The 22,001-nt window shown below is 40.1% G+C and overlaps 2 protein-coding genes across 3 annotated transcripts in view; one reads left to right on the forward strand and one right to left on the reverse strand.

Moving 5' to 3' along the window:
* LOC123484199 (phosphofurin acidic cluster sorting protein 2-like) overlaps window positions 1–22,001 on the reverse strand; it is a 104,352-nt gene that overhangs the window by 57,308 nt on the left and 25,043 nt on the right. For both annotated transcript variants that reach the window (XM_045214261.1, XM_045214260.1), the window contains exon 2: window positions 954–1,041. In XM_045214261.1, coding sequence (XP_045070196.1) covers window positions 954–1,041 — 88 coding nt within the window. The remainder of the gene's footprint in view (window positions 1–953; window positions 1,042–22,001) is intronic.
* The window catches only part of LOC121572372 (procathepsin L-like), a 75,322-nt gene that overhangs the window by 5,733 nt on the left and 47,588 nt on the right, over window positions 1–22,001 (forward strand). The window lies entirely within an intron of this gene.

Consider the following 22,001-nt stretch of genomic DNA (forward strand, 5'->3'; position numbering starts at 1 on the left):
TGTCCTTGTACAACACCAGTGACCATGTCAAAAGGTTCGGACTTGTTGGGGACCTCTTAGATTAAAGTGAAATATATTTATGTATTTAAAAATCAATCCAACCAATATAGTAAATGTCAGATCTCTGTGTGCATCTGAAAGGTAAGCATGCCATGTACAGTATATAGAATTATTGCAAAGATTTCTGATAATCTACCGCTTAATACTCTTGAAGTGCAAATGACCAGTGAATTTACCACCAGTAATTAGAGAGAACAGAAAGAACACAGTTCAACCACACAATGCTCTTTCTCTCTGACTGCACAGAACCCTGAGCAATACGCGAGCACTGGGCCATACCGTGACCAAAGCGACCACTTTGGAATGCAGAGTGCCTAAAGTAACGGTCGGTAATGACTCCCATTCCCACATAACTGTCATCTTTTTCCTTTCTCTCTGTTCCTATCGAACAAGCTGTCACCTTGGTAACCGCCTGGGCAGTCCTCTGAGACTATTGAGCTTAGTGGAAGGAGAGATTCTGGGGAGGTTGTCAGGTGTGAAAGGAAAAAGTATGTAGCTACGTCGCAGTTCTGCCAAGGTGCATGAAATAAAGGATGTGCAAAATATCTGCAAGGGCTATAGAAATAGCTTGTAAGGAGGACCACAGAGAAGTGAAACATATTTCCGACCATGAGCTTTCGTTGGCCATTAGCTTTTGTTAGTTATTGCCATATTTGAGTAAATTGACTAGTAGTATTGACCTTGATATAGTCCTTTGATTTTGTGTTGTTTATTTCAGAAAATAGTATCGGCCAATTGACGCAAACAGTTGTTCCCAAACCATCCCATAACACAAGACTTCAATGGTCAACAGCAATCCAAGTTCCTGTGTTTTTATGGACACTCCATTTGATACTAATACAATCCAAAGCACATTACTTAAAATCGTCATAATCTTCTTAACCTGGACTCACCTGTATTTTGACAGCTATCACCACGGAGCTAAGCTCTCGGTCCAGTTCTTTCAGGACAATCAGCTTCTTGAGGGTCAGGCTGCACAATCTGCGGTCAACAGGGGAGACAGGGAAGGGATTTAGTTTAGTTTCATTCATTTAGATAATTTCAAACATGCACAATGATACACAAACATCGTCATATATGATAAATGATAGCATGTAAACAAAGCTATGGTAGGCATATTCCATTAGGGTCTTCAATGGAACTTTTAGCAATGTATGAACACATCAATTCAAAGGAAGTCTGCTTTACTGGTATGAATGGCAATGCGCAGAGTACTTTCAAAGCAAATGCAACATGTGCACATATAGTAAAATGACTAATAGAGCTGAAGGAAGAAAAAATATGAAGTAGTCATGGATAAAAATGAAAATGTACAGCTGAGAGAGAGTGTAAAAATGTATATATTAATATTTGGCAACCCTCGAATTATGATAACTTGGAAATTGAGAAAGACGTCAAAGAAATGATGAATATATACACATTACATATATATACATATTTAATTATTTCACACACAAAATAAATTGGCGGTAATAATGAAATAAAGTCATGACTGCCTGTCATAACAAAACCGTTTGTATTTTTCATGATAATCGCATCATTATCTTGATGCACTGCTTCATCCCTCTCAACAGCTGCTGTCCTGAGGAAGGATCATGTATATCAAAAGGATAGAAAAACACGTGGGTTGAACAAAAGGTACTCAGCCCCCTACATGAGATGAGTAGCACTTTCATAGCCATAATGTCTGTGGGCATAATTCTACTCAGACTAGGCATTCTGTATTCCCAGTGTGTGTGTGTGTGTGTGTGTGTGTGTTAGGGCTGGGCGGTAAACCGTAAAATAGATACCGGTATTCATTCACGGACTGGTTTGGATTTTTACTTGACCTTCTATAACACTATTTTAATGTTTGATTTATTACATTTAATCATTCAGTAATTACCCTTTTTTATTGCCAGTAAGAAACTGCTAACAGCTGAGAACTTCTAGCTAACTTGCTAACACAACAAGTCAACAACTTCGGGAGGGCAAGCTTGCCAAATAGAGTTCCCCTGAAATTGTCTGACTACCCCTTAGTGGCGAAAGTAAGAACTGCAATTGAAGCCGACAACGCACAGGTCAGAGGATAATAAACTCAGCAAAAAAAGAAACAGGACCCTGTCTTTCAAAGATAATTTGTAAAAATCCAAATAACTTCACAGATCTTCATTGTAAAGGGTTTAAACACCTTTTCCCATGCTTGTTCAATGAACCATAAACAATGAATGAACATGCATGGAGGAACGGTCATTAAGACACTAACAGCTTACAGAAGGTAGGCAATTAAGGTCACAGTTATAAAAACTTAGGACACTAAAGAGGCCTTTCTACCGACTCTAAAAAACACCAAAAGAAAGATCCCCAGGGTCCCTGCTCATCTGTGTGAACATGCCTTGCCTTAGGCATGCTGCAAGGAGGAATGAGGACTGCAGATGTGGCCAGGGCAATAAATTGCAATGTCCGTACTGTGAGACGCCTAAGACAGCGCTACAGGGAGACAGGATGGACAGCTGATCGTCCTCGCAGTGGCAGACCACGTGTAACAACACCTGCACAGAATCGGTACATCCGAACATCACACCTGTGGGACAGGTACAGGATGGCAACAACAACTGCCCAAGTTACACCAGGAACGCACAATCCCTCCATCAGTGCTCAGACTGTCTGCAATAGGTTGAGAGAGGCTGGACTGAGGGCTTGTAGGCCTGTTGTAAGGCAGGTCCTCACCAGACATCACCGGCAACAACGTCGCCTACAGGCACAAACACACCGTCGCTGGACCAGACAGGACTGGCAAAAAGTGCTCTTCACTGACGAGTCGCGGTTTTGTGTCACCAGGGGTGATGGTCGGATTTGCGTTTATCGTCAAAGGAATGAGTGTTACACCGAGGCCTGTTCTCTGGAGCGGGATCTATTTGGAGGTGGAGGGTCCGTCATGGTCTGGGGCGGTGTGTCACAGCATTATCGGACTGAGCTTGTTGTCATTGCAGGCAATCAACGCTGTGCGTTACAGGGAAGACATCCTCCTCCCTCATGTGGTACCCTTCCTGCATGCTCATCCTGACATGACCGCTCTACTTTTCACTGACATTCACAACTCAACAATCTATGTGGTACTTGCATAGACATTAAAACCAGGGTATTTGGTCAATTGCATATTACTATTTGAATAAATCATGATAATAAAATTTTTTGAACTGAAAACTAACGTGGCCAGGTACTTTTTTTGCCCTGGCACCCTTGCGACCAATTAAAAATGTGTGTCGCACTGCCAAGTCAAACGGTCGCAAATGCGACTGTTTTGGTCGCAGTATCGAACCCTGTATTGAGACCTAATTAGTTCTCTGTCATTAATCTAACAGCTCAAAGAGAGGATATGCTATTGGATCGTAGGCTTACATAGGCTTATTACAATATAATACTGTATAAATAAATAAATAAATAAATGGTTATGAATCCATATTTTGAATTTACAAATGATAAGAAATGCCTATAATGCTTAGGATTTTGAATGTTTATATTGCTAATAAATGTTTATAAGGCTTTATTAAAAGTGGGTACTGGCAAAACCTGGAGGACTTAAATTGTGTGAACATTACTCATCCAATAGACCAAGGCACTCTTACCAGATCGTTTATTATTGGTTAAAAAGCCCTATCCATAAGGAAATATAAAAAGACACTGTTTGCGAGTCTAGCAACATTAACATGACACAAAAAACTGCAGGCAGTGAACCATTGCACCGCAATGTATGAAAACAAGGTAGCAAATAAAAAAAAATCTGCAAACTAACTGCATGCTCCGAAGACATATCTTTTTAATTATTACAACATTTCAAAACTGCAATGGGTCTTCGTCAGGAGACCACGAAACCAATGTACGTTGGCAGAACATGAAAACATGACAAAAAAGTAGGAAACAAAACAGATATTGTATTGTCAGTTCAGATCTGAATAGGAGTGCTGCTGTGAGCTTCATTAAAATCTCACGGTGGCCCTGAGCTTTTAGTTTCCAATCAGACTGTAACTGCGTCCCAAATGGCACCCTATTCCCTAAAGTGCACTATGGGCCCTGGTCAAAAGTAGTGCACTAAATAGGGAGTAGGGTGCCATTTGGGATGTAACCTTTATCGAAGTACTGCATTGCCAGAGTATGAGTCATACAGGAAGCTTGAGACAGCTCCTATTCTTCCATTCATTTTACATTTTAGTCATTTAGCAGACGCTCTTATCCAGAGCGACTTACAGTTAGGTAGTGAGTGCATATATATATATTTTTTTTTCATACTGACAGAATACAATCTCCAATTCACATCTCTTATAAACAATATGCATGGCTATAACATGACTATGATGACTTAATGCTATACAGGACCAGACGGAGCAATACAACATGACTGTGACTGCACTAATTTGAGATCAAAGGGATGCAGCCACACGTGTACTACAAAGCATAGCACCATCATCTTCAGTACAGGGCTACAACTGCACAATGAATACCTCTAAACAGTGAAATACAATGGAATACCCATATAATGATGTACCATACACCTATACAATTACAGGGCATATAAACAACGCACTGAGGGACATTATCCTTTACAAATACAGGGTTAAATGTCCGAAATGATATGACAACCAAACCAGAGCTAGCCAGCTCACAATAGCTAGCTCGCAGTATAAACAACTAATTAGCATAACCATAAATATGACATTATCGTCACAGAGTGCATCTTCAGACATAAACACCTGAAAGATATGAAATATGTACTTGCATATCAACAAGGATGCACACTGTATGACCCGCCAAACCGCCCTTAACACCCGCCCGCTTAACCCAGAAGCCAGCTGCACCAATGTGTTGGAGGAAACACCGCTCAACTGACGACCGCTGTCAGCCTGCAGGCGCCCGGCCCGCCACAAGGAGTCGCTAGAGCGCGATGAGCCAAGTAAAGCCCCTCCTGTCCAAACCCTCATGACACTGGGCCAATTGTGCGCCGCCCTATGGGACTCCCGGTCATGGCCGGTTATGACACAGCCTGGGATCGAACCCGGGTCTGTAGTGATGCAGTGCCTTAGACCGCTGCGCCACTAGGGAGTGAAAGATCATTCTTGTCAATAGTAGCCTCTTGCAGGGGAATTTTGTAGACGTCTTTGTATTGTGTTTTGAGAATCTGCATTACGGTTGTAGTCTTTCAGTGTACTCTAGTGCATTTGGAGGAGAAAGTAGAGCTGGGGTTGAATTAATGTGTTTTCTCTCCCCTTTTCACTCTCTCTCTCACTCTCTGTGATGGGGTGGCAACCTTGGTCAGCGGAGTAGAAAAATAATAACTTTCCAATTCCCCATGCGTACAGACACTTACTTACAGACACCAAAAAAATACAATGGAAATGCAAGCACTTTCAACAGACTTACACAAACATACACACATCCTCGGACCCTCACACAGCTAAACCCCCCCCACACACACACACACACACGCAAGCACACACTTCCGAGGGGAAGTTGGGGTCACAGTCTCTGTCTTTGAGACAGAGACTCTGGAGTGTAGTTGACAGGCAAACACAAACAGGCCAGTTCAACATCCAGCACTGACAGCACACACACTACAAGAGACAAGCACATGCATGCACATTCACACGCTCCCACACAGACCATACAAACACAAATACAAACACGCACATAAAGAGATGCACACAAACACACTTGGACACAAAGGGGCTGGAATGTTCGGAAGCAGTCATGGAGAAAACTTCGCGCTAACTCAGCAAAAAGCCAGACCACCTGATTGAACGCATTCTGTACCGGCCATTCATCGGAAGGACAGAGGCAGAGAGAGCGGGGTGAGGGGGGGATGGACAGAGAGAGATGAAAAGAGAGAGAGTTAGGGGGAGGGAGATTGAAAGGTCTGGACATTCCAACACAGAGACCATGGAAAAGAGATACAGTATATTTGCAGGAAATACTCACTCACTGCAGTACACTAAAACTATCACAGTACCATAGAGGCACAGAATACGTTAGAGGAAAAACAAAAAAATTGAGGAACTTATTCAAGAAAGATCAAGTGTAATACATTATAAAAATAAAGCAAGCTTGGATGGAATATGGGTAGAAATACATCAAATTCTTTTTTAATCTTCAACATAGAAATGCTACCAAAAATAATTTACTGAAACTATATTTTGAAAGAGTAAGCAAAACACTTTAAGCATATGTTTTCGTTTCAGTCTCCCCCATCTCCACTAACCGAAGTTAATTGTATGGATTTATTTTCTATTAATAATGTAAAATTAACAGCTGTACAGAAAGACTCATGTGAAGGCCAAATTACAGAGGAGGAACTTCTTGATGCAATTAAAGCCTTTAAGTCCGGGAAAACTCCAGGGCTGGGTGGCATACCAGTTGAGGTACACCAAACCTTTTTTGATGTACTCGAAGGACCGTTATTAGCATGTTTTAACAACTCCTATAAAAATTGTAGATTATCAGAAGGTCTGATTTCATTATTATTGAAACATGACCCAAGCGGAAACTATAAAGATCCAGTCCATACACAAATTGGAGGCTCCTTAGACTTCAGTGTTGTGATGCAAAAATTCTAGCAAAATGCAAAGCGCATAGAATTAAAAAGGTATTGTCGGATATTATTCATCCTAATCAGACAGGTTTTTTACATGGACGATACATGGGAAACCAGGCCAGGTATTCATAGCTGACTTTGAACAGGCTTTTGATAAAGTACAACTGGAATTTATATATAAATGCCTGGAGTAATTCAATTTTGGAGAATCTCTTATACAATGGGTTAAATGTATGTATAGTAACTCTAGGTGTAAAATAGTAAATAATGGCTACTTCTCAGAAAGTATTAAACTCTCAAGAGGAGTAAAACAAGGTTGTCCACTATTGGCATATCCATTTATTATGGCTATCGAAATGTTAGCTATTAAAATCAGATCCAACAATAAAATCAAAGGGCTAGAAATCCAGGGCTTAAAAACAAAGGTGTCATTGTACGCTGATGATTCATGTTTTCTTTTAAATCCACAATTTGGATCCCTCCACAGCCTCATAGAGGATCTAGATATTATATTACGTATTGGATCACAAAAAAAAATACAACTTTTACATTACCGTGTAGTTTACCATTAACATGGTCTGACGGTGATGTAGACATACTCTATATTCATATCCCGAAAGAAAGAAATGATCTCACTACAATACATTTTAATATAAAGTTAGCAAATATAGATAAGATCTTGCTACCATGGAAAGGAAAATACCCTGATTAACTCTTTAGTAATATCTGATATGAGCAAAAAATATTCAATTTTATTTGGAACGGCAAGCCAGACAAAATTAAACAGGCTTATTTATATATATAATGAATATGAATTCGGAGGGCAGAAATAATTAATATTAAAGCATTAGCCCTCTCACTAAAGGCTTCAGTCATACAACAGTTATACTTAAATCCGAACTGGTTCTCTAGCAGATTAGTAAGAATGTCTCACCCCATGTTCAAGAATGTACCTTTTCCCTTTATTCAGATTACAACCTCTCACTTTCGGTTATTTGAAAATGAAAGCATCTCCAAAATATCGCTAATTTTAAAACAAGCGATAGAAAGTTGGTTGCAATTTCAGTTTAATCCACCAGAAAAGACAAAAAATAATACAACAAATATTATGGTTAAACTAAAATACAATAATTGATAAAAAACATTATTGTTAAGAAATATATATATATATATATATATATATATATATATATATATATATATATATATATATATATATACACACACTCTACCGGTCAAAAGTTTTAGAACACCTACTCATTCAAGGGTTTTTCTTTATTTTTACTATTTTCTACATTGTAGAATAATAGTGAAGACATCAAAACTATGAAATAACACATATGGAATCATGTAGTAAAAAAAAAAAAAGTGTTAAAAAAAATCACAATATATTTGAGATTCTTCAAATAGCCACCCTTGATGACAGCTTTGCACACTCTTGGCATTCTCTCAACCAGCTTCATGAGGTAGTCACCTGGAATGCTTTCAATTAACAGTTCTGCCTTAAAAGTTAATTTGTGGAATGTATTTCCTTCTTAATGCATGTGAGCCAATCAGTTGTGTTGTGACAAGGTAGGGGGGTATACAGGAGATAGCCCTATTTGGTAAAAGACCAAGTCCATATTATGGCAAGAACAGCTCAAATAAGCAAAGAGAAATTACAGTCCATCATTACTTTAAGACATGAAAGTCAGTCAATGTGGACAATTTCAAGAACTTTTAAAGTTTATTCAAGTGCAGTCGCAAAAACCATCAAGCGCTATGATGAAACTGGCTCTCATGAGGACCACCACAGGAATGGAAAACCCAGAGTTACCTCTGCTGCAGAGGACAAGCTCATTAGAGTTACCAGCCTCAGAAATTGCAGCCCAAATAAATGCTTCACAGAGTTCAAGTCACAGAAACATCTTAACATCAACTGTTCAGAGGGGACTGTGTGAATCAGGCCTTCATGGTCGAATTGCTGCAAAGAAACCACTACTAAAGGATATCAATAAGAAGAGAAGACCGGCTTGGGTCAAGAAACACGAGCAATGGACATTAGACCGGTGGAAATGTGTGGTTTTTGTCTGGAGTCTAAATTGGAGATTATTGGTTCCAACCGCTGTGTCTTTGTGAGACGCGGTGTGGGTGAACGGATGATCTCAGCATGTGTATTTTCCACCGTAAAGCACAGAGGAGGTGGTGTTATGGTGTGGGGGTGCTTTGCTGGTGACACTGTCTGTGATTTATTTAGAATTCAAGACACACTTAACCAGCATTGCTACCACAGCATTCTATAGCGATATGCCATCCCATCTGGTTTGGGCTTAGTGGGACTATCATTTGTTTTTCAACAGGACAATGACCCAACACACCTCCAGGCTGTGTAAGACGCATATGTGGGAACTCCTTCAAGACTGTTGGAAAAGCATTCCAGGTGAAGCTCGTTGAGAGAATGCCAAGAGTGTGCAAAGCTGTCATAAAGGCAAAGGGTGGCTATTTGAAGATCATCAAATATAAAACATATTTTGATTTGTTTAACACTTTTTTGTTTACTACATGATTCCATATGTGTTATTTCATAGTTTCGATGTCTTCAATATTATTCTACAACGTAGAAAATATTTGATCCCCTGCTGATTTTGTACGTTTTCCCACTGACAAAGAAATGATCTGTGTATAATTTTAATGGTAGGTTTATTTGAACAGTGAGAGACAGAATAACAACAAAAAAATCCAGAAGAACGCATGTCAAAAATGTTATAAATTGGTTTGCATTTTAATGAGGGAAATAAGTATTTGACCCCTCTGCAAAACATGACTTAGTACTTGGTGGCAAAACCCTTGTTGGCAATCACAGAGGTCAGACGTTTCTTGTAGTTGGCCACCAGGTTTGCACACATCTCAGGAGGGATTTTGTCCCGCTCCTCTTTGCAGATCTTCTCCAAGTCATTAAGGTTTCGAGGCTGACGTTTGTCAACTCGAACCTTCAGCTCCCTCTACAGATTTTCTATGGGATTAAGGTCTGGAGACTGGCTAGGGCACTCCAGGACCTTAGTGTGCTTCTTCTTGAGCCACTCCTTTGTTGCCTTGGCCGTGTGTTTTGGGTCATTGTCATGCTGGAATACCCATCCACGACCCATTTTCAATGCCCTGGCTGAGGGAAGGAGGTTCTCACCCAAGATTTGACGGTACATGGCCCTGTCCATCATCGTCCCTTTGATGCGGTGAAGTTGTCCTGTCCCCTTAGCAGAAAAACGCCCCCAAAGCATAATGTTTCCACCTCCATGTTTGACGGTAGGGATGGTGTTCTTGGGGCCATTGGCAGCATTCCTTCTCCTCCAAACACGGCGAGTTGAGTTGATGCCAAAGAGCTCCATTTTGGTCTCATCTGACCACAACACTTTCACCCAGTTCTCATCTGAATCATTCAGATGTTCATTGGCAAACTTCAGACGGGCATGTATATGTGGTTTCTTGAGCAGGGGGACCTTGCGGGCGCTGCAGGATTGCAGTCCTTCACGGCGTAGTGTGTTACCAATTGTTTTCTTGGTGACTATGGTCCCAGCTGCCTTGAGATCATTGACAAGATCCTCCCGTGTAGTTCTGGGCTGATTCCTCACCGTTCTCATGATCATTGCAACTCCACGAGGTGAGATCTTGCATGGAGCCCCAGGCCGAGGGAGATTGACAGTTCTTTTGTGTTTCTTCCATTTGCGAATAATCGCACCAACTGTTGTCACCTTCTCACCAAGCTGCTTGGCGATGGTCTTGTAGCCCATTCCAGCCTTGTGTAGGTCTACAATCTTGTCCCTGACATCCTTGGAGAGCTCGTTGGTCTTGGCCATGGTGGAGAGTTTTGAATCTGATTGATTGATTGCTTCTGTGGACAGGTGTCTTTTATACAGGTAACAAGCTGAGATTAGGAGCACTCCCTTTAAGAGTGTGCTCCTAATCTCAGCTCGTTACCTGTATAAAAGACATCTGGGAGCCAGAAATCTTTCTGATTGAGAGGGGATCAAATACTTACTTCTCTCATTAAAATGCAAATCAATTTATATCATTTCTGACATGCGTTTTTCTGGATTTTGTTGTTGTTATTCTGTCTCTCACTGTTCAAATAAACCTACCATTAAAATTATAGACTGATCATTTCTTTGTCAGTGGGTAAATGTACAAAATCAGCAGGGGATCAAATATTTTTCCCCCTCACTGTATATATACACACACATATATATATATATATATATATATATTATATATATCACACACACAGTGCATTCAGAAAGTATTCAGAGCCCTTCCCTTTTTCCAAATGTTGTTATGTTATAGCCTGATTCAAAAATGTATTACATTAAAAACTTGTCCTCATCAATCTACACACAACACCCCATAATGACAAAGCAAAAACAGGTTAAGAAATTTTAGCAAATTTACATGGATATAAAACACCATAAATACCTTATTTACATAAGTATTCAGACCCTTTGCTATGAGACTCGAAATTGAGCTCAGGTGCATCCTGTTTCCATTGATCATCCTTGAGGTTGTTTCTACAACTTGATTGGAGTCCACCTGTGGTAAATTCAATTGATTGGACATGATTTGGAAAGGCACACACCTGTCTAAATAAGGTCTCACAGTTGACATTGCAAAAACCAAGCCATGAGGTCCAAGGAATTGTCCGTAGAGCGCCGAGACAGGATAGTGTCGAGGCACAGATCTGTGGAAGGGTACCAAAAAAGTTATGCAGCATTGAAAGTCCCCAAGGACACAGTGGCCTCCATCATACTTAAATGGAAGAACTTTGGAACCACCAAGATTCTTCTTAGAGCTGGCCTCCCGGCCAAACTGAGCAATCGGAGAAGGGCCTTGGTCAGGGAGTTGACCAAAAACCCGATGGTCACTCTGACAGAGCTCCAGAGTTCCTCTGTGGAGATGGGAGAACCTTCCAGAAGGACAACCATCTCTGCAGCACTCCACCAATCAGGCCTTTATGGAAAGGTGGCCAGACGGAAGCCACTCCTCAGTAAAAGGCACATGACAGCCTGCTTGGAGTTTGCCAAAAGGCAACTAACTCTCAGACAATGAGAAACAAGATTATCTGGTCTGATGAAACCAAGATTGAACTCTTTGGCCTGAATGCCAAGCGTCACGTCTGGAGGAAACCTGGCACCATCCCTACGGTGAAGCATGGTGGTGGCAGCATCATGCTGTGGGGATGTTTTTCAGGGGCAGGGTCAGGGAGACTAGTCAAGTTCGAGGGAAAGATGAACAGAGCAAAGTACAGAGAGATCCTTGATGAAAACCTGCCCCAGAGCGCTCAGGATCTCAGACTAGGGTGAAGGTTCACCTTCCAACAGGACAACAACTATAAGCACACAGACAAGACAACGCAGGATTGGCTTTGGGACAAGTCTCGGAATGTCCTTGAGTGGCCCAGCCAGAGCCCAGGCTTGAACACGATCGAACATCTCTGGAGAGACCTGAAAATAGCTGTGCAGCGACGCTCCCCATCCAACCTGACAGAGCTTGAGAGGATCGGCAGAGATTAATGGGAGGAACTCCCCAAATACAGGTGTGCCAAGCTTGTACCCAAGAACACTCAATGCTGTAATCGCTGCCAAAAGGTGCTTCAACAAAGTACTGAGTAAAGGGTCTGAATACTTACGTAAATGTCTGAGTGGCGCAGTGGTCTAACTCCTGAGTGGCGCAGTGGTCTAAGGCACTGCATCGCAGTGCTAACTGTGCCACTAGAGATCCTGGTTCGAATCCAGGCTCTGTCGCAGCCGGCCGCGACCGGGAGACTCATGGGCGGTGCACAATTGGCCCAGCGTCGTCCAGGGTAGGGGAGGGAATGGCCGGCAGGGATGTAGCTCAGTTGATAGAGCATGGCGTTTGCAACACCAGGGTTGTGGGTTCAATTCCCACGGGGGGCCAGTATAAAAAAATATATATGTATTCACTAACTGTAAGTCGCTCTGGATAAGAGCGTCTGCTAAATGACTAAAATGTAAATGTGTTATTTCTGTTTTTTTATTGTAATAAATTTGCAAACATTTCTAAAAACCTGTTTTTGCTTTGTGATTGTGGGGTATTGTTTGTAGATTGATGAGAAAAAAAACAATTTTTAAAATCTATTTTAGAATAAGGCTGTAACGTAAGAAAATGTGGAAAAAGTCAAGGGGTCTGAATACTTTCCGAATGCACTCTATCTATCTATATCTATATATCTCTATCTATATACACACATACATATACACATAATTTACCTACATACAAAAACAATATATGGGGGATTGGAAATGATGCAGAAAGCTGATCTACCAAAAAGCTCTGCTATTTCAGGGGATCTGATTTTCTCCTAACAAAATATTTCCTGTTGGATAATACACACAGGGAACAGACTTAATGTGTTGTGAAAAATGTTATGAAATGTAATGTCATGTAATATTTTAAACTGTATATAACTGCCTTGATGTTGCTGGACCCCAGAAAGAGTAGCTGGTGCCTTGGCAGCAGCTAATTCGGATCCTTAATAAATACCAATACAGTATCTCTTGTTATGGTTTCTCTTCTCCAAGCACTTTGACTTCAGTAGTAGCCCATACAAGACCAGGAATAGTCCATTGCTACATCCTACATATCCCAAACCAACCTTACGTAAAAAATTTGCCCAACACTTTTGCATTACTTTGGCATTATTTATGGCTTAGTAACTATACTGTAACAACTTTAACTTGATGTATTTGAAAGTGTGTCCCAATTTGGATATAGCAAATGCCGTTATGTCAAATGCTCCTATGGGCAAGCGTCCAATAATCTGCAGCCTATAACATGGACACATCTGTGTGACAGATGCTACTTGTCTTCAATACATCCCCCTGTGTTAGTAATGATGAACTGTATCGAGAAGCATTTTATTCATGCCAAACCCATTTTCTCATAACACCATTAGGTCCACTCTGCCTGACAGCGCCCAAAGACAAACAGGGGGAGTGTAACAGCAAACTGCACCTCCGATGAATTGTGTTTCATTAGCATGACAGGAAGAGCATGTGCTCCCAAACCCCAATTCCCTGGAGACGAGGGGAAACGCGTTGAGGTAAAATTACAGATTATGCGTAACCGTTAAGCAATCAGTTACAGGGAACACGTTGCATCTGTCAAAATAATGATTAATGCACTTGTGACTATTAACATGGCAGCCGGTGGAGCACTACAATAGGCTTGGGTGGTATCCAGATTGTCATACCTTCATACCGACCTTGTGCCATATTCGGTAATACCGGTACTGAACACAAGGGACGCTATTTTCAAACCCCACTGAGCCTTTGTAATCCGAAGGTTAGCAATGCTAACAAGTACATGTAAAATGCCATAGAGAATACTAACTAAATGCTAACGAGCGCATTGCGAACATTTTATACAGTCTCTGACCTAAACAATTTTCAGGACAGACATCCCAGCTAATAAAGTTATACACATAACTCAAAAATGCTACTCACAGATGGCTGCACGCACAAAACTTTATATTAGACAGCAAGGCTCTTGATCCATGAGGGGATTCCCTGCTGTTACAGGAAAGCTAAGCTTGATTTTGGAAGAAGCTAACCACTTAGTTAGATAACTATCTACTAAATTAGCAAACCAAATGCAAACTGCAGAGCATTTAGCACATCTTATAACTATTAAGTTAACTGTCTATCAGGCAAACATTTAGTTGTGAATTCCATACTGTAACTAGATCACCTGGTGCGTGTTGCACAACAGTGAGTGATTCACAAAACTCTGGTCTCTCATCGCTGTGAGCTTGTAAACAAACACCACGTGACTGGGTACTACCAGTAAGCTTAATAATGCAAAATGATGTGACAGGTGAAATGAAGAACGCAATCTTTTTCTTCTAAAATATTGCACAAGTTGACTGCAGGTATTTACTTTAAAAGTAGCTACAAATATTCACATTTATAACAGAAACTTAAAATAAGTCGTTTTGACAGTATTTAAAAACCATCCCGTGGCTATTTCCAAATATCCTGGTATACGGTATACCACCCATGTCTTAGAAATAGGTCCTTAAAAAGGTGCACTCCGTACTCCGTATTCAACAGTGTGGCCACAACTTGGAGGACTGAGATTGAGTCTAATGCTGACCCCACATCAGTAGTTTGTAGCCCTTTCCTGCAGTCAAATGACCTAGTTGGATCATGGGTGGAAAGTTATAAATTCTTCCATTATTTCTTAATTACTAGGCGGCTTCCACCCGGTTACGTAACCCTGCTGCCCCATATACATAGACACTTTAATAATGGAACACTAGTAACTCTAATAATGTTTACATATTTTTGCTTTACTCATCTCATATGTATATACTGTATTCTATTCTACTGTATTTTAGTCTATGCCAGTCCGACATTGCTCATCCTAATATTTATATATTCCTTATTTCCATTCTTTTACTTTTAGATTGTGTGTATTGCGTAATTGTTGTGAATTGTTAGATATCCTGCACTGTTGGAGCTAGAAACAAGCATTATGCTACACCCACAATAACATCTGTGACAAATAAAATTTGATTTGATACAAATTCGGTGTTTCTGTGTCAAACTGTTTTGTTATATTTCAGTCTTCTGTGATGTTTTTAAAGTGTAATATTGGGATGCAAACTCAAAATTGAATACATTTCAACTCTATATCTCACATGGTACAGGAGTCTTCTTTTTGTTAAGCCCATAACCATGTGTACACTTTTGTTTCAAAGTGGATTTGTTTAAGACTACCAAGAAACACTCTGTGTGACCCTGATTTAGTCCACTGCAGTAAAAGGTTAAGGCAGAACAACTCATAATGGTTAATATTAGGGTTGGGAGAGGTGATCCAACATCAGTTGTTATTGGCAGAACTACTAATAATGGTTAACATTAGGGTAGGTAAAACTGAACCCACATTTACATTTTACATTTTAGTCATTTAGCAGACGCTCTTATCCAGAGCGACTTACAGTTAGTGAGTGCATTTTCGAACCCACAACCCTGGCGTTGCAAACGCCATGCTCTACCAACTGAGCTACATCCCTGCCGGTCATTCCCTCCCTCCCCTACCCTGGACGACGCTGGGCCAATTGTGCGCCACCCCATGGGTCTCCCGGTCGCAGCCGGCTACGACAGAGCCTGGATACGAACCAGGATCTCTAGTGGCACAGCTAGCATTGCGATGCAGTGCCTTAGACCACTGCGCCACTCGGGAGGGTTATTGAAGGCAGAAGGTTGTTAACGGGGGATTAGCTGTGGCATCAGGGAAGAAAGAAGGCTAGTCTCTGTCCCCGGGGAAATGTTTGTGGGTTAATGGGAAAACTAAAAGCTGTACTTACTTATTTACAGTGTGTGTGTGTGTGTGGCATATGTGAGTGAGAGAAATAATGAATGGAGAAACGCTGCTGTATTGAACCCTTTCCGACTGAAGTGTACCGCAAGGTTCTGTATTGAACCCTCTTAGTTCTGTATTCTACTGCACTGTAGTCTTATCTACCATTTCTTATGCTATTATATTGTACTCTCCCCTTATGTTAATAGTAACAACACATCATCTTGGCTTCCTCTTTGGAAAATGTCAAGGGAATTACAGCTAAATGAAAGATAATGTAAATGCAGCAGGATTGAATTCGGCCCTTATGTCTCTGTGCAGTATGACTGCATAGAGACAGTGACACTACCATAAGACCCAATACACATGGATAAAGTCATGTGTTTCTGAATATATGGACTTGTATGAAGCCATTAATGGAGTCCTATAGTATTTAATTTTACAATGCATTATATGTGGTTCTTGTCAATGTAGTATTTTCCCCCAGCACTTGGCTCAGTGAATGAGTGATATCCCTCACCTTGTGCAAACACACACTACCACACGTACACCACAGACACACACCAACCTACACACACCAACCCACACACACACTAATAAAAAACACCCCTGACCCTTGAAAGCACCGCGATGCTCTTGAATTAACCGAGCCGTGTGTGACATTGAAGGACAGTGGCAGAATTGCTCCTCACTACTGTATTCCCCCGAGTCGCACCACAGATTTATAGAAAAGAGAAAGGGCATTCAGAGCAGTCGGAACACAAGAGGGGCTGATTGAAGTGTCACCCACACACACATCCATGCAAGCTCTACGAATTAGAACACAAACGCGCACACATGCACACACACACGCGCACACACACAGGGAGTCTCTTTGTGGCCCATTCATACATTGTGCCCATATCTCTTATTACTAGAGGGGGGTGCTATAAATAATGGAAGGACGTGAGGAGGAGGTTTGTGATTGGCTGATGATACTGGAAGGAAGTGGAGAGGGGGGTTGTGATTGGCTGACGATAATGGAAGGACATGGGGAGGAGGCTTGTGATTGGCTGATGATAATGGAAGGATGTGGGGAGGAGGGTTGTGATTGGCTGAAAAAGCAGCTCGGAGTGTGTTTGCTGACTCTTCTCTTCACCCCAAAGGAGTTTAAAGGAGAAGTAAAAAACAGAGTTAGAATATACTGTATGATGCTTACGCATGGTCAGAATATGGAGTAAAACACACACACAGACACTTGTATAGGCAATCATTTGACAGAATGAAGCACACAAATCACCACACAACTGTACTGAAGAAGAGGGGACAAATGTCAAAAGAGGAAATTTCTGCAATCCTCTCATAGGTTTGACCTGAAATCGTAGCTCCCAAAATATTCTATAATTTCTTTATATTCTTTCTGCCTTTGATCATGACCCAATACATTGTCCATGAAGTTGCTAATCTCTCTGTAAGGGCCTTGACACATTAGAGAGAGAAGCAGGTTGCTTCCTGACTGAGTTGTCCAAGGCTTTAAGAAGATTAACTATGATTGGTCTAGCTCGTCCCCTTTCAGCACCAAAACAGGGACACAAAAACACACGGCTCCTAATCTCCCCGCCTCCCGCCAGGAAGAGGATTGGACGTTGGATTGATTCTACTTTTGGATGTCATGAAAATCTGCGGCTAAGGTTGTGTTATTGTTCTGCCTTTGTATTATGCTGTGGCTGCACAAGTGTTTTTTAAAAATGATTTAATCAATTAAATCAAAGTCATATCAACCCACCCTGTGAGTGACAATTACCTCAGTGTTTCCCAAGCCTTTACCATCGATTCCCTCCCACTTGCTGTGATTTCAAGTGGTTACATTTGAATATTTCAAAGTGGGAAGCTGTCTAAGACTATTGGCTGTAGTCTGTCAATAGATTGACTACCTCCGATGACACAGCAAAAAACGAATTAGGAGTGATATCTGTGTGCACCATACATATTTTGATTACAAACTGCTTTTAAAAAAAAAATATATATATATATATATAAACACAGTGCCTTTATGCTTGACATCATGGGAAAATCAAAAGAAATCAGCCAAGACCTCAGAAAAAGTCAGGTTCATCCTTGGGAGCAATTTCCAAACGCCTGAAGGTACCACGTTCATCTGTACAAACAATAGTATGCAAATATAAACACCATGGGACCACGCAGCGGTCATACCGCTCAGGAAGGAGACGCGTTCTGTCTCCTAGAGATGAACGTACTTTGGTGCGAAAAGTGCAAATCAATCCCAGAACAACAGCAAAGGACCTTGTGAAGATGCTGGAGGAAACGGGTACAAAAGTATCTATATCCACAGTAAAACGAGTCCTATAACGACATAACCTGAAAGGCCGCTCAGCAAGGAAGAAGCCACTGCTCCAAAACCGCCGTAAAAAAGCCAGACTACGGTTTGCAACTGCACATGGAGACAAAGATCATACTTTTTGGAGAAATGTCCTCTGGTCTGATGAAACAAAAATAGAACTGTTTGGCCATAATGACCATCGTTATGTTTGGAGGAAAAAGGGGATGCTTGCAAGCCGAAGAACACCACCCCAACCGAGAAGCACGGGGGTGGCAGCATCATGCTGTGGTGGTGCTTTGCTTCAGGAGGGACTGGTGCACTTCACAAAAGAGATGGCATCAAGAGGAAGGAAAATTATGTGGATATATTGAAGCAACATCTCAAGACATCAGTCAGGAAGTTAAAGCTTGGTCGCAAATGGGTCTTCCAAATGGACAATGACCCCAAACATACTTCCAAAGTTGTGGCAAAATGGCTTAAGGACAACAAAGTCAAGGTATTGGAGTGGCCATCACAAAGCCCTGACCTCAATCCTATAGAACATTTGTGGGCAGAACTGAAAAAGCGTGTGCGAGCAAGGAGGCCTACAAACCTGACTCAGTTCCACCAGCTCTGTCAGGAGGAATGGGCCAAAATTTTGTTGTGGGAAGCTTGTGGAAGGCTATCCGAAACGTTTCATCCAAGTTAAACAATTTAATGGCAATTCTACCAAATACTAATTGAGTGTATGTAAACTTCTGACCCACTGGAAATGTGATGAAATAAATAAAAGCTGAAATAAATAATTATCTCTTTGACATTTCACATTCTTAAAATAAAGTGGTGATCCTAACTGACCTAAGACAGGGAATTTGTACTAGGATTAAATGTCAGGAATTGTGAAAAACTGAGTTTAAATGTATTTGGCTAAGGTGTATGTAAACTTCTGACTTCAACTGTATTTACCAATGGTGCCAATATTAGTGGAGGGAACTGTACATTATGATCCATACATACATACATACATACATACATACGGTATGCTACAGTAGAAACGACAACACGATATACAGAAAATAAGGAACTTACTTTGATAGGAACACACACAGTTATTATTTGTAAGGAAAACATCAATGAAGGCAATGCGGGCGCCACCCATAAAATGTGCCAGGAGGAAAACGTTTGTGCAAGATCTGTTCTGACTACAGATGCGCATTGTCTTCATACTTGATCAGGGGTAACACTGGGGAAGTGCTTGGGCCCTCGTCGAAGAGAGATGTTTTTTTTTTTTTTTTTTTAATGGATCAGCTTAATATTGCAGATAGATTGTATCTTCTATCAATGTAATTGTCTGCATCACTTCCAATCCCCCATGTTTTTATTTTATTTTTTATATATATATGCCCCTTTATTACTTTTCAACCCCACCATCCTTTCCCTACTTGGAGTAAATTAGTGAACAACAACGCCCAGGCCTCTACTTCCGGTCTATACTTACTATCTACACCTTATGGACAGAGTTAATTTTACAATAATTATATATATATATATATATATATATATATTTATTTATTTTTTTGCTCCTGAACTTCTTCTACTCTCAACCTCTCCGATCATTTTCATGATGTCCATCCGGTTTGCTTCTAAATGCCATATCTTTCTAACTGTGCTCTTTCCCAAAAGCTCCCAACATACAACCTATATACTTATTATGGACACAGTATGCTTACATTATTAGCTATCTTTGTTATTATTTGTTGTTATTTGTTATTAGTCCCATCCTTCAACTCTATTCAATACCTCACATCTATCTCTTAACACCATCCATATAGGATTTCTATTTGCCATATATATTTCAACCGTACTGTGATGTTTTACAAAGGTTCTGAACCTTTCTATTCTCATTGCTTCTACAGATTGTGAATTAAAAATAAACATTTTTGCTAAAAGTATTATTATATTATTGATTGATTGACTATGACTTTTCAGATCACCCAGTAATGCTATCTGCAAGGTTAGTTCCAGGTAAATATTGCAATCCTTTAGCCATTCCTGGACCTGTGTCCAAAAACAAGCTACAAATGGACAGAACCAAAACAAATGATCTAATGATTCTATCTCTTCACAGCAAAATCTGCAGAGCTGGGAAGATTGTATCCCCCATATAAATAACATTCTATTGGTAGCAAGAATTTTATATAATAATTTAAATTGAAAGATTCTAATTTTTGAATCCGGTGTCGCTTTTGCGTGTCAGTTCATAAACACTATGCCATGGGATCGGTACGTCAAAGATCTCTTCCCAACTATTTTGCAATCTATATGGGACGGCTGTCAATCCTTTGGTCCTTAAGTGAAACTGATATACTTTTTTATTTATCACAGTTTTCCTTAACCAATTATGTTCTTTAATGCAAGGCCGACAGACAAGTTCCTTACTTTCTCCCCCTTCAACTTTCCTCTTCCACTTTTGCGGTAAGGCTGCAATTATTTGGTTGTAATTTTGGGTAGAGCAGACATTTCCATATGTTTTTGTTAGCTGCATGTGCGACATAACTCCACCAGTCCTACCGATGATATCATTTACGAAGATTATACCTTTTTTAAACATTCTGTCAAAAAATAAAGGTTTTTTGTCAATTAGTATATTTGAATTTAACCACAATATTTGTTGCATTATTTGTTCTGTCGTTTCTGGAGGATTAAATTGAAATTGCAACCAACTTTCTATGGCTTGTTTTAGAAATAGTGACATTTGGGAGATTATTTCCTTTTCAAATAACTGAAAGTGAGAGGTTGTAATCTGAATAAAGGGAAAAAGGCCTTTCTTGAACAGTGGGTGAGACAATCTTACTAATTTGCTTGAGAACCAGTTCGGATTTAAGTATAACTTTTGGATGACTGAAGATTTTAGTGATAGGTCTAATGCTTTAATATTTAATAATTTCTGTCCTCCGAATTCATATTCATTATATAAATATGCTCTTTTAATTTTGTCTGGCTTGCCGTTCCAAATAAAATTGAATATTTTTTTCTCATATAATTTAAAAAACTGTTTGCTAGGCGTAGGCAAGACCATAAGCAAATAGGTAAACTGGGATAATACTAAAGAGTTAATCAGGGTGATTTTTCCACAAATTGACAGGTATTTTCCTTTCCATGGTAGTAAGATCTTATCTATTTTTGCTAACTTTCTATTAAAATTTATTGAAGTGGGATCATTTATTTCCTTTGGGATATGTATTCGAGTATATCCACATCACCATCAGACCATTTTATTGGTAAACTACATGGTAATGTAAAAATTGTATTTTTAGTGATCCAATACGTAATATAGTACATTTGTCATAATTTGGTTTTAATCCAGAGAGGTTAGAAAATGTATCTAGATCCTCTATGAGGCTGTGGAGGGATTCTAGTTGTGGATCTAAAAGAAAACATGAATCATCTGCATACAATGACACCTTTGTTTTTAAGCCCTGTATTTCTAATCCTCTGATATTATTATTGGATCTGATTTTAATAGCTAACATCTCGATGGCCACAATAAATAGATATGCCGATAGTGGACAACCTTGTTTCACTCCTCTTGACAGTTTAAAACTTTCTGAGAAATAGCAATTATTTACTATTTTACACCTAGGGTTACTATACATGATTTTGACCCATTTTATAAGAGATTCTCCAAAATTGAAATGCTCCAGGCATTTATATATAAATCCCAGTCGA

Source organism: Coregonus clupeaformis, unplaced genomic scaffold (genome assembly GCF_020615455.1).
Source record: "Coregonus clupeaformis isolate EN_2021a unplaced genomic scaffold, ASM2061545v1 scaf0226, whole genome shotgun sequence".
Taxonomy (NCBI): Eukaryota; Metazoa; Chordata; class Actinopteri; order Salmoniformes; family Salmonidae; genus Coregonus; species Coregonus clupeaformis.